Source organism: Microchirus variegatus (assembly GCF_963457635.1).
Source record: "Microchirus variegatus genome assembly, chromosome: 4".
In the NCBI taxonomy this organism is placed as follows: Eukaryota; Metazoa; Chordata; class Actinopteri; order Pleuronectiformes; family Soleidae; genus Microchirus; species Microchirus variegatus.
Genome location: NC_139805.1, coordinates 8760425 through 8774961, shown reverse-complemented (window position 1 = coordinate 8774961; position 14537 = coordinate 8760425). Strand labels below are relative to the sequence as shown.

General features: G+C 40.9%; 1 protein-coding gene across 2 annotated transcripts; it reads right to left on the bottom strand.

The window, feature by feature from the left end:
* On the bottom strand, positions 1-14485 carry LOC310925624 (uncharacterized protein). Of its 2 annotated transcripts, XM_083887610.1 has the most exons (13): positions 14312-14485; positions 12948-13094; positions 6353-6506; positions 5822-6047; positions 3936-4215; positions 3596-3850; positions 3254-3440; positions 2925-3167; positions 2645-2816; positions 2431-2546; positions 1986-2220; positions 1137-1266; positions 1-268 (listed from the first exon to the last, which is right to left on the bottom strand). In XM_083887610.1, the coding sequence occupies exons 1-11, from the start codon at positions 14321-14323 to the stop codon at positions 2027-2029; spliced, it is 1986 nt and encodes a 661-aa protein (XP_083743736.1). In that variant the 5' UTR covers positions 14324-14485; the 3' UTR covers positions 1-268; positions 1137-1266; positions 1986-2026. The 2 variants fall into 2 exon arrangements, with proteins under 2 accessions (XP_083743736.1, XP_083743735.1); XM_083887609.1 differs by lacking the exons at positions 12948-13094; positions 14312-14485 and adding an exon at positions 9387-9773.
* Positions 14486-14537: the final 52 nt, after the last annotated feature.

Below are 14537 nucleotides of genomic sequence, written 5' to 3'. Positions count from 1 at the left end.
GATGTGCAAATGTGCACTAAATTAGCAGTCTTTTACTCCAAAATAGAACCAACAATCAACACTATTTAAACATTTAACACATTAAAATGGGGGGGCAGGTTCTGCACACCCAAGCAGCCACTTAATTCACTTCTTGTACAAAATTGCATGTGAATGAAAATTAAAGGAATGCAAAAAAGATGTCCTGCTCCCTCCATTTAGACAACTGTTTAAGGCAGACTGTATATTGATCACTCCAACTGTCTTCCGTCTGTCATCTTTTGGGTTCCTGTAAGAAAATGCAAATAGAAAATGAGGAGAAATGGAAAAAGTGAATCCAACTTTATTTCAGTGTTCTATAAAGCAGCAGTCCCCATCCTTTTTTGCTCCACGGACCGGTTAAATGTCAGGGAATACTTTCACGGACCAGCTCCCTAATGCTCTCTGGTTGCTATGGTACCGCTTAAACGTGCCTTCAGCTGTAAACGTTTCATTAATGTTGATATATTTGTTTCAATCACTGAATGAAACCTGCCATATTTGGGACAAGATCGGGACCTTAATTTGCTTGCACAAAACTATTGATCATCACTCGGCATTTGTTTGTTGTTCATCAAAATCGGTATGCGCCGAGAGCGCGGGTGGGCAGGAGAGAGAGAGTTACGAGTGCGAGTGAGTGAGGTCTGTGGTCTTGGCCATTTGTTCATTTACTTATTTTTGTGTAGGTGTGTAAGCTGAATATGTCGCACAAGTAAGCGAGTTTTGCGACTCACTCCTTGTCACTCGTAATTCAAACACTGGCCAGTGATCTCCTTCGGGATGCGTCAAGAGTGAGTCATAGACAGATGTAACGGAGGGATTCCGGTCATTTTTCAAAATAAAGCATTGTTCAGACCCCGATAATAAATACAACGGAAAAAATGTAAGTTATTTATTCTTTCTGTGCGGCCCGGTACCAAACGACCCAGTGGTTGGGGACCGCTGCTATAAAGTAAGTAGTGAATTAGCTAGTTTCATAGAAAGCTGCACAGTGTTGATTGGGCTGGAATACACAAATATGAAGTCTGTTAAGTCCAGGCCAGTATGTACAAATAGGGCATTTGTCATTTCCATGATTATGTATCATTCATTAAGGACTGTTTCGTGTCATAACTTGCCTTCTTTTTTCTTTTTTTTAAGGAAGGTGTTGAGTCTCTAGTAGAGCAGGGCTAAGGCAGGCAACTCACAGGATGACAGGCTGAACGACAAGTTGGAGGAAAGACACCGTCATCTGCACCAGGTAAAATGCTGCCGTCATAAGTAGGCAGACAAAAACACAGGAATAAAGAACAGATTAGGATGTCATGACCAATGTTGCGCAACTTTATTCTTTTCATATTAAGGTAAGGTTTAGAAAAGGGTCGTATTCTATTAGGAAATCATGCAGCGGTGACATCACTCACGACAAACTAACGAATAAAAACATTTGTTTTGATATATACACATTGACAATAAAGAGGAATTATAAATACAATTTTACTAGATTAAATTGAAGCTTACTTTTTTGTAGTTTTTCATTTATTATTTGCAAAATACAAAAAACTGTTGTTTATGCATGTATATATATACACATATGTATGCAATGTGTTTTTTATGTATTTGCATTCTGAAATATTCTGTTAATGCCAATTGATTAGATTATAAGTAGTGATATTGACATTTTTATTTACTTGCACACTAAACCTTAACTATTATCCGTGTTGTGTAAAGGAGGATTTTAACTGACAGCTGAGACAAATCAAAGCGATGTTTGCATTAAAAGACAGTTTCTCTGCAGTAGCAGAGGACAAGTAGCATTTTTTTTCAGAAAAAAACATGACCTTTCTGTGGGTATGCAGCATGTCTGTTGGTTTTATGATGCTTTTATCGCCGCGTCTGACGCTGCCCCCGATCCCGGGGGCAACCGTGAAGAAGAGGTTAAGAACAGATGAAGGGCCACAGCTGGCATGGTTTCATTAGTGACTTACATGTTGGTGGATAGTTGCCGATGAGGAAAGGGATGGTGGCTTTAGGTGGGTGTTGAGTCACCATCTGAGCAGCTGAAAGTCAACACGTGGCCTGCAACAGCCTCTGTCGTCTCAGATTGCACAAACTGTGAGCACAGTAATCCAGGGACAGCCACTTCTTTCAGCTCAGCCACAAACGGTGCAGGATTGTGTATGACCTCGTTAAAAAGGAGGTTCATGAGCTCTGTGACATATTCTGTAAACAAGTAAGAAACATTCATTCAGTCAAATTCAACTTTACTAAAGTAACTGCAATTAGTAATTTTGTGTTTACAACTTGAGTGATTTTGTCACTTTGACAAGTGCAGTTTATTGATTAGGTGGCCTCACTGGCTAAGTAAATGTAGGTGAAATTACGCATGTTATAGAGATGAATGTTGCACCAGAAAGATGAGAATGAACTCACCTGTGGACACATGATCTATTTTCTCGTCTTCTTCCTGAACCATGTCCTCTCCAGCTGCAGTACTTGCTTGGGTTAGCATTGAATTTTCGTTGAAATGCAATGCAGCAAGGTAAAGCCTGAAATAAGAAGGATTTGTATGGGATTACATCAAAACCGTTAGTCCAAAATCCTTGTTACTGCATCATATTGACAACACGGTTGCTGTACAATTTACCTGCAGAGCATTTCTAAGTATGAGAAGGCCACACTTTTTGGTGTGAATCTTGGAATCGTGCTGCGGAACCTCTTTAAGACGGGAGTTTGGTAGAGAGGGCTCAGCTTTTTCAAACAGTGAAGAACATGCTTGTTCATCAGTACCTTCTTCAGCTTGTAGGTAGGCTTTGTTGCTGAAGAGGAACAAAAAAACAACACAAACGTGTTGATGAGTGCACTGTGAGCAGTGTATTTACTTGATTATGTGTAAATTGCATACTTTATTTTAATTAGAGGCATACCAGGCTTCAGCCACTTCCTTTTGTTAGTGGAAGGCGGGTGGAGGCACTTGGGGAAGAGTGGATTTTCATGAGTGTGCACATTCTGGATGTGGTTTAGTAGAGATGACCACTTTGCCACGGTTTCCTCTTCACTGGATGAACTGGATGCTGACCAATAGAGGTGATTCTCAATGCTCTTTTGCCATGATTTGATCATGTGGCAGTCTTTCTCCTTGGAAATGGCATCCACCTTCTTGCTTATGGCTGACAAATTAAAAATAATAAGATATTTGTATCTGCAGTACAGGGATAGTTGTGTTACAATTAATTTATTTTCTTAATTGACCTACCTTTACATAATCGCCACACGTCATAATAGTGGTCAATGTCTGGTTTCTGCTCTTGGATTAATTTTTCAACCCAAGTGTGTCTGTCCGTCACCAGTGAAGCCACGTTCACACCAGATCTTTCAAGTAATTCCAGACTCTGGATCAGTCCTGCCTTTTCCATGTGGACACTGCTTCCCACTTCATTGCTCTGTGGATCATAAAAATAAATAATATTTATTGTAAGTGCCGACCCTAAAACATTCAAACTAAATAGTAAAATGTACTGTATATTATAAACCTTGTGAAGCTGTTTATTTTTCTCACCTATCATTAATATCATAAACCTTTCTACAATCCATTTACCTGTATGAGTTGGACATCAACAACTTTGTTTGAGTTCAGATCCATCATGGAGTATGAGCCATACTTTCTGCAACGGCCTGGGATGTTGGCCCTAATGTCACCACCAAGAGTTACAGTTGGCTCCTGTTTCAGTTCTTGAAGTAGACTGGTTTGATGTGAACGCCATTTATGTAGCACGGAGGGCAGAATATAGTTATCCACATGATTTTGATGCATCTTTGTGGAGAAGGTTCTCAGATGCATAGCATTGAGCACCTGTAACATATCAGAGAGTGCAAAATGAAAGTGTGTGGGGCAACAACAGCACATTTTTAAAATTAGGTCATACATTTTTTAGTACCTTTTTAGTTTGAACAAAAGAAGATCCTGTGTAGAGAACAGCAGCTGACAGGTGCAGGTTTCCTGCTGGAGTGCTGCCCAGAAGTGGTTGACTCTTCCATTGCCTGGTGTATAGACATGTCTTGTGGAGGCACTTCTGAGTCACCGAAATAAATGTCCCTTTTGTGTATGTTTGCACTGTGCAAACTCTTGAGCATATGGGGCAGCTTTTAAAAAGCTCCAACAGGCAATCTTCATACACCAAGTACTTCACCATGTCCTGCGGTGACTTGGTTGGCGTTCTGTTGATCACAGAATAAACCACAGGCAATTATATACAATTATAAGACAAGACAATTATAAAACAGGATCTTCACTAGGTTTGTCACTTTTCCCCAAAAATCTGGTTTGAACAACAAGGGCACAACATGCTTATCTTTTGACTAGAATCAAACCTTCTGTAGGTCAAGGTTGTCTCCTTCACAATCTCATGTTCACTTATTAAGGAAAGCTGCAACTTATTATTATTATTATTATTGTTATTTTTGAATTATTTCTCTATTATCACTACTTCGCTGATATGTCAGATGGCATGTAGCAGGTCAAGATATGCTTATGGTGGCCTCTGCTGGATAAAATGAAAAACTACTTCAGAAGGTTGGGGTTAGACACAAATGTGTGATTTCAGCCCCCCCCCTTTTACATTTCAAGTAAAGTGACAGTCTGTCACTGGTTAGGCCTTTACTAACAGTTATACAAGCAAAGTTAAAAACAATAAACATTCTAGAATACAAAACACAGCAAATACAGGAAACATAATGACAAAAACAAGGATGTGTGTGTGTGTGTGTGTGTGTGTGTGTGTGTGTGTGTGTGTGTGTGTGTGTGTGTGTGTGTGTGTGTGTGTGTGTGTGTGTGTGTGTGTGTGTGTGTGTGTGTGTGTGTGTGTGTGTGTGTGTGTGTGTGTACACACATGCTCTGTGTTTGTGGGTCAGTGTTCACAGGCGGTTTTCAGTTTCAACCATTGTTTTACTTGTGTGTTTGAACTTGTCTACTTGATCTTGCTCTATCTCGTCAATCTTTACTCCAGAATTTTCGTTGGCTTTTCTTTTTACTGGAAAAGCACATTGACACTTTTTTGACACAAATACCACTGTGTCGTCCGCATACCTTTGGCATCTGGCTCTTTTGCAACTGTCGGGTAAATCGTTAATATAGAAACTAAAAAGTAAAGAACCTAATTTAATATTTTTTTAAAGTCCAAGAATACTGCCACAACTGTTTTATAGTTTCTGTGAGGTAACAATTTGCCATCCCTCGAGTACCTTGCTCTGAACCAAAATTGTTTGGGACGCAGTAGATCAAGGTAATCAACAAGTTGTTTAACAACCGTTTTCTCAAGAAGAAGAGCACGGGTAAAATCAAGTGAACCAGACTTGTGAATGGGAGTTATAATTGCCTTTTTCCAGAGCTCATGAAATGAATTACCTCTGATAGAGCAGTTGACAAAATGAGTCACTGGCACAACAGAACTGTGTTTTTTTAATTAATAAAGTAATTCAAAATAATCTTTAGCCTTACATTGCCTTAACTGTCTAGTACCTTTACTGATCTCACTTTGATTTACCTCTTTAGCATGAAAAGAAGTTGAGAGTTCTCTCTGTATATCTTCTAATTCAGCTGGTCGGAAATTAGCCACCGTTTTAGTGAAAAATATATTAAATTCACTGAATTGAAATTTCCAGTTTATCATTACTAACTGTTCCATATATATTAAATTCCACATGAGATCCTTTTATATTTGACACTCAATTAGTCAAGTATTTAGATGTTTCCAGAGTGCTGAGCTTTCCCCTTGAGTCGGCAATTAGTTGCATACGAAAGTTGTAAGAAACCAGGTTAACGTACTGTTCACTAGCCGTCTCCTCCAATTCAGACATGCTGGGGAGGAGTGTGGGGTCATCAGGATCTGCTAAGATGGAACTGGTTACAGATTCTGAAAATGGCAATTCCAAGAAAGGATTCTTTGCTGGTCGGTCGTCAGGTAAAGCTTTCCGCTTTAGGGAAGTTGAAGACCGGGGAGTTACGATATTGCCCACAGCAATACTCCTTGTAGCCACAGTGACTTGACATCCTGGAAAATATAAATTCATACAAGGGTTGGATGAGATAGGATTGTTCTTGGAATAGACATGTGGGGTCTGAAATAATATTTTTCCCCACTTTGACAGGTCAGTGAGCATTGCTACGGTCTGCCACATCTGAAATGTATGTAGAACAGTAGTAGGTTATAGCAAAACAATATATAACAAAAATATTGGCCACAACATTTTTCATTACCAGAATTGGCCTTGTAAAGGGTGTTTTATATTGTGCATTCATATAATATGTCAACACTAACATTTATACAAGCAAAATAAGAATGTGACCTCAGCTGACCTGCACTTCTGTTGTTGGTGAATGTTGATTTAGACAGCTGTGTGGCCACAGACCTCTTCCCTATGATGCGACCCGTCTGACATCCAGCTTCGCAGGTGGCTTTCTGGATGTTGTTAGGTTGGCTTGGTGTCTTTCTCGTAGGTGGTTGAGATTGCTTTGTGAGAAAAGATTACCATTTTAGTCTCCAAAAGTATTCATACAGTGAGGACAATTCCTTTGGGCTTTTTAATCCGCCCGCCGAACCTGTCTAAATTATTAATTAATACTATTAAACCTTATTTATATGGAATTTCCCTGCAAAGACTGCGTTTCCCCAGTAGATGGCACACCCCATGTACATTGGCCGTTGTTGGTGTGTTTACTCTCTTGGTTGGTTACTCGCTTTACCCTTTGAACCCTTCCATAAAAACGAGTGGTCCAAAGAAAAGAAAAGTGGACAGTGAGTGCCGAGTGTTTAATAAAGAGTGGACAACAAAATATTTTTTCACTGAAGTCCGATCAACGGCTGTTTGTCTGACAAACTGTGATCCAAATGTCAAGTACTCAAGCAAGTTTTCTGATGGCATTCAAACTTGCAAAGGCTAGCAAGCCGTTCTCCGAAGGCGAGTTTTTGTAAGAATGCATGATAGAGACAGCAGGACTCTTGTGTCCGGAGAGCAAAGACAAGTTTAAGAAATCTGTTTATCACGCAATGAAGACATCGCCAGCGAGTTAAACAAAAAAGGCAGAGACCTTTCGTTTTTTTATTCACTGGCACTGGATGAAAGTAACGATATAAAAGACACTCAGTTCCTTATTTTTACCCGGGGGGTTAACAACAGTTTTGAGATAACGGAGGAATTTTTGGCCATGGAGTCCCTGAGAGGACAAACCCAGGGAGAGGACTTGTATGATCGAATGTCTGCTGTCATCGAAAGAATGAAGCTATGTTGGGGTAAACTTGCCAAGGTGACCACAGATGGATCGCCAAATTTAACTGGAAAACACGTCGGGCTGCTGAAAAGAATCCAGGATAAAGTGAAAGAGGAAAATCTTTAACAGGATGTTATTTTACTTCACTGCATCATTCATCAGGAGTCTCTGTGTTAGTCTGTATTGCAGCTTAATCGTGTCATTAATCCAGTTGTAAAACTTCACACTTCAGCTTCGTCAGTTTATTACGTTCCTGGAGGAAACCCATGCGGATCACCAGGACTTGCTTTACCACTCTCGTGTCTGCTGGTTAAGTTTGGGCAAAGTGTTCCAACGAGTGTGGGAGCTGAAAGAGGAGATCAGCCCTAGCTTCACACGAGCATAAACAAAGCTCCACTGACGCGCTCGTCAGCCACACCCCCAGAACACGGACTGTGTTGTGATTGGCCAGCCAACGAGAGGTTTCCCACCGTCTGGTGATTGACCAGGTACCTGGAAGTGACGTAATTGGCACGACAGCTTATATAAGTGACTTTAGGCTTATTTTTCTGTGAAGTCGCTTACAAATAGTTGTAGCCGGCTACTGCTAATGCTAAACGGCAGAACAATCACGCAAAGACTGTTTCGCTGTTTGAAATACTTACAACTTGAGCGTCAGGTAATCCACCACGTATTGTTGGCACTGCCCCTTTCCTTAGGTGAAGTAATTTGCTGAGTCCAGCATAGTATTGTCCGAAGTTTGAGTAGCACTCCTCTGTGAAGTGGTTGGCACATACGATAAGTGTTTTTGGACATTGAGCAGGGGTATTCCCATCAAATATGAAATGTATCCACTCCGCTTTTCTTTGCTTATTGACAGGGAGCTTGTGGAGTGTCTGGTGTTGGTTATTGCAACCAACAACAGAGCAAACAACCACTGAACTTTTCTTCGGAGACATGTTCTCAACCGATATGCTCAGCAGCTCCAACGACGGAAGTTCGTCTTGTTCTGTGGTTGAATGAACGAGGAGGAGCTGGAGTAGAGGAGTGGTCTGTCCTGCGGGTTACATAACCAGCAGAGACTGGTGAGGAACCGCTTGGTGGAGCTCAGGGAAACAATTAAACCCTGCGTTTGCAGCAGTGGCTGAACTGTTTGTTATGAAACTTTAGGGCTTTATAAACAAAACGCCGCGCTAATTGGAGCGTCCAGTGTATGTCCGCTTTAAATAAAGTAAAACAAAAACTATCTTGGATACAACTTGTATGTAATTGACCATCAAACGTTACTTACGTAACGTTACGAAACATTTGCTGCTGTACGGCCGACAACGATATCGAACTATAACACGTGGTCAAAAATAGAGACAAACATTGACGTCTGTTACCTTTGGGCGCATGCGCATAGATGACCCACGCTGTTCATCTGGGACAGTGTCGATGGTGAATTCTGACGGAATCGCGGTTTCTTTTAGAACGGGGTTCTTCATTCCTAAGACATTGAATTCGTAGGCTCCCTTCTTGAAATGGCGACTGCAAATCCTCAGGGTTCGCAGTGTCCTCTCCGTACTTCGGCTGGTTTACATCCCCCACTGTTTTCACTGCTCAGGCTCTCTAATCCGTAAATGGTGAAAACTTTTGTTTCTTTAGTTTTTCAAGATTTACACACCAGTACAATGCAATTTTGCACGATATCGTCACGCGAATGTGAGTATTTACATGGCCTGTGCTCCGACTACACTGGGATGCAGTGGGTGTGGCCTATTGTTGTATCCGGAGTGGGCTTGTGAGGCAGCGAGCGCAGTGCATTCTGGAAGTTGTTGTATGAGCCAAAAATACATTTTTACTGCATTTCTCGGCCAAGACGTCACTTGCTTCAAATATTATTTCAAATGTCTACGACATAGATGCCCCACTTTTAATAAACATTCATAATTCCAAGCGTATAATTGGTCCTTTCAGATTGTTTTTATGTAATGCGTTAACCCCTACACTAACTGTGAACAATAATAATAATAATAATAATGATAAATCCGATGAATCTCTATATTGTTATTTTTTAAGAAATAAGCGCGTTCACTGGGTCTCCTTGTGTTGCCCCTGATCCTGACTGGAGCCTGTGGCCCAAGCAGACAAGGAAACTTACAGGCAAAGGCTGACATGATGTCGGTGAGACATGGGGGTGACTGTCGGGACCGGAGGGATGAAGTGAAGGGAGAGAGATAGTCGGCACCGCCCCGGGCAACAGTAATAACGGACTGTCCGTGAATCCCAGCTGCCTCCGTTGGAAGTTGTCGAAGCAGTCTGGTGTGAAGTGTTCACTGCACAGACGAGTGTTGGTGGTGATCCGCAGCTCTCCGTCAACATGGCTCCTCACAAAATCTAACCACTTCCCTTTCATGTCCTCCTCTTTGGGGATTTTAAACAACGTGGCAGAGCTCCTCTGAGTGTTTTTGCATCCGGGGAAAAGACATTTGCGGGACAGTGACATCTTAGCAAACCAAATGAGCAGAAAAACAGCGAGAGCCGTGGCTACTTGGTTTCATCCTCGGCACGAGCAGCCAGTCTGCAGCCACGCCCCCGAAACGCCAGACGATATTTACAGCAGGCAGAAGCTATGACGAGCTTTTTATACTTAACCGCCAAGTTTGACTAACTGAAATCACTACATATGTCTGTGACGTCATTTTGACGAGTTATAATTTCATTGTCTAGTATGAATTGTAGTTATTTACATCCGCAAATGAATTGTAGATATCTCTAATTCCAGTTCCAGGCATCTACAACATCATTATGACTAGCTACAATACAAGTTCAACTTTTCTTTATCCTCAATTGAAAATATCTACATTGTCCTTTCTAAGATATCTTGAATTAAGTTTCAGATAGATAGTCAATATTAAACATATGAATACCAGTTGTTAGATGCTTATTATGTAAATAATTGGTTTTAAAATGAACAACTTTTAACATGTATCTTGAATTCTGACTATGTATGCCATTATAAAACATTTTTAACTACGTATTGTTGCTCATAAGTAAATTAACTCCAAACAGAGACATGTTCAATGCACAGCATTTTATTCAAATGAATAACTGTGTACCTGCAACCACTACAGACAGTAACAGTAGTTATGTACAATTAACCAGGGAACAGCAAAAGAAAACATACAGTTGAGGCCAAAATGATTAGCCCCCTTGTGAAATGAGACAAAACGCTTGATTTCTCTATGGAAATGACCATTAACAACAAGTGTTTATATTGCATTTGTTTCCAAAATAACAAAGACAAAATGTCCACTAAGTTTGATTAGAATATTTTATTGATAAAAAAATGAGACGTCCAAAATTATTAGCCCCCTGCCCATTAATAGTCAATAGAGTACCCTTTCTGAGCCACAACTGACAACAACCTCTAAGATTAGTTCTTAACTTGGTTGGCACAGGCCTCCTGAGGGATTTTGGCCCATTCTTCCATTCCAGCTGGTCCGGAGTGCGTGGTTTCCAAGCATCAATATTCACCTTGAGCACCCGCCACAGATTCTCAATAGGATTGAGTTCTGGGCTCTGTGCGGGTCACTCCAAGACCTTAGTTTTTGGTATCCTTCAGTAACTGTTGGACCAATTTCCATGTGTGCTTCGGGTCATTATCTTGTTGGAAGACCAAGAGACGACCTAAGGATAGACTATGAGCAGATTTCTGCATATTATTCCTCAAAATTTCAACATCATTTTCTTTTTTCATGATGCCATGCACCCGAACATGGCTCCCTGTGCTCGAGGCTGCAAAACAGCCCCACAGCATGATGCTCCCACCACCATGTTTAACTGTGGAAGCTGTGTTCTTTGGGTTGAAGGCCTCTACCTTTCTTTGCAAAACATACACCACATCCATGTGCCCAAACAGTTCCAGTTTAGTCTCATCAGACCAAAGCACAGACTTCCAAACTCATCTTTACCTTTCAAATGTTCACGGGCAAACTTCAGTCTTGCTGTGATGTGCCGCTCTTTGAGTAAAGGGGTTCTTCTCGGACGATGGCCGTGAAGTCCACCACGATGAAGAGCCCTCACAGCTGTGTTCCTTGAAACATCAACTCCAGAAGAGGCCAGGTCAGCAACAATCATATTGGCAGATGTCTGGGGAAATCTGAGGAAAATCGTCAGAGATGTCTGCAAGAACCTTACAGACATCTCTGACGATTTTCCTCTCCAGAGTTCTTGAAATCTTGCGCTTATACGACCACGCCCAGGTTTGTGTTTTCCTGAATTTGTCTCCTTGTACTTGGCAATGATGCAACGTACAGCCGTTCCAGACACAGTGGCACACTTGAAAATGGCAGTGTAACCTTCCGCCTTCTCATGAGCCTCCACGATCTTCTTTCTGAGCTCAAGACTGATTTCCTTTGTCTTTGGCATGATGAGTCAAAGTAATCCCTCTCAATGTGCACAAGTGCCCTGTTCCTTGGAGTCCTTTTATGCTGATTGAATGCTTAGGTGTTGTCCAGAAGCCAATTGACTGCATAGGTGTGGTTTGAAACCTGATTGTTTAATTAGGTGTGTTTTGAAAACAAAAATTACATGGGGGGCTAATATTTTTGACCACCCCATTTTTCACTATATTTGATATAAAGCAAGCCTAAAAATGTATTTTATATCCAAAATGTACCAAAAGCTACTAAATATCACTGGTCAATGTTTGATTATATCAATGCTGCAAACACTGGGAAGAATTTTAGGAAAATGTACCATAATTCCTGGGGGGCTAATAATTTTGGCCTCAACTGTAAGTCTTAAATAAGTCGTAAATAAATAAATTAATAATAAATAAATATCATGTATTTTAAGACCTTCACATGTATAACAAAATGTGAAATCATCAATCACCAAAAGCTTTATTTTCCCACTTTGTATCCTTTATCGACCATCTTTTAAATTTTTCTCCACGAAGCCAGCCCTCGGAAAACTTGCCGCGACCCATGACACTGTCGCTGCCGAAAATAGGTGGCTGGCTCGACGACAGGTATGGGAAAAAATTAAATAAAACATCTACAGGCAGGCTATGTTGCGTTAGCAAACTTGTTTTGATTTGTATGTATTAATATATTTAATAAGTGAGATAATAGTCTGGAAACAACACAAATTAAATTACTCGAATTAAATGGCATACTTTTCCATACTGTGTACAAACCCTGTAACATATCTCAAACTGGAACTGTGACTAATCATAATGACTTTGTGTATAATATATATACATTTGACACTGGAATTAGAGATTTCTACTATGTATGTGGCAAGCCTTTAAATCGCGATGGTTGACTATCTGGAATTACCATTACAGATTTCTGTGACGTGATTGTGACTAGAGCGGCAACTAATGATTATTTTCATAATCGATGAATCTGTCGATTATTTTTCTTGATTAATCGATTACTCATTTGGTCCATGTCAGAAAACATTTAAAAAATGTTGATCAGTGTTTGTCAAACCTGGAAATGCTGAGGTTCTCAAATGTCTTGTTTTTGTCCACAAACCAAATGATTCACTTTTGCTATCATTCATTTATTCCCTGCAGTTCATTTAGAATTCCTGTATATACCTGAATATACTGTAAAGTGCTCAATAACTGGCATTTTTGTAAGTAACAACTTTGTAAAAAACAATCTATTTCATGAGCCTACTTTGTGAAGTTGCTCTTCAGAAAACTTACAGGTTGTTGTTGGATTGAGGGAGGCATGTTGACCACTGTTGATGTCATTAGTGTGGAGGGCGCAGGTCCAGATTGTATTGATGTGCCCGGTCCACTACGAGTTGCTTCTTTCGCCGACGGTAACACAGCAGCAGACCTCACTGGAGTCTGAAATTAGTAACGTTACATGAAAACACACACTGAAATGGCCGTTGCGTGAAAACAAACGTTGAATACTGAATAACATTCGGAATTATTCGATGAACAACACGGCTTCACGTTGCTGCTAACGCCTTATATATAACTGATCGTCAAACGTCACTTCCTATAGGTATACGTTGCGATAAATGTGCTGCTTTGCTGCCGACAACTACATCAAACTGTATAATATATGATCAGAAATGGAGTAGTGAATTATCGACAGTCGACCTCGAGGCGCAGACGCTTGGATGGTCCGGGCTGTTCATCTGGGTCAGTAAATACAGATGGAATTGCGGTTTTCTTCAGATTATTGTGTCTCCCTCCAGGGACATTTGATTCGAAGTCTTCCTCCTGGAAATGTTTACTACAAACGCAGTGGTTTTTCAGTTTCTCCAAGTCCGTGTCTTCTCCAAACTTCGGGTGGTTCAGAGCCCGCAGCCACTGTTTGCACCTCTGCGGCTCTCGAAACGGTAAATGGTGGAAACTTACATCTCTTCCTTTCGTATGTTTGGAGTAACATCCCAGTACAATGCACGTTTTCACCATATCGAAAGAATAACACGTAGATTACAAGTTGTATTCGCCGAAGAGTTGGTCACGGGGATGTGTATGTCCACAGGTCTTACGCTAGAAATACCGGCAGTAAACAGTGGGTGTGGCCTAGGGCTGTAGCAGGCGTGGGCTTGTGGGGCAGCGAGCACAGTGCATTCTGGGAGTTGTGGTCGTTCGTGTACATGATCGACCACAAGAAAAAATACATTTTTCTGCCTTTCTCGGTCAAGAAGACACTTTTTTCAAAAAATATTTCTCATTTATACCCCATAGATGACCCATTTTTAATAGACATCCATCTTCCCAGCGGTGAAATATCCCTTTAATAACATTAGGAATTATAGGGCTCGAGCACCGCGTTGCATTCTGGGACGTGGCGGCCATGACTCATGGTGATGGCCTCGCGAATGTAAACAAACAGCAAGTCGAACCATTGTACATCCATGAGTCGAACGAGGAGAAGAAGCATAGTTGGGATAAACAACGCGGCTTTGTTGTGCTAACAGCTAGCGTAGATACAACTTATATGTGATTGAGCATCAAACGTTACTTACTATAGGTAAACGTAATGATAATGTGCCGCAAACTGTATAATATGTGATCAAAAATAGGGTCGAATATTCTCGAATTACCTTTGAGTGCATGCGCTTAGATGGCTCGGGCTGTTCAACTAGGACAGTGATGACGTTGAATACTGACGGAATTGCGGTTTTTTTCAGACAATTTTTTCTCTCTCCATATCTATATGGTTCGTAGTCTTCCTCCTGGAAATGTCGACAGCAAATGCACTGGGTTCGCAGTTTCCCCATGTCAGTGTCCTCTCCAAACTTCGGGTGGTTTATAGCCCGCAGCCACTGC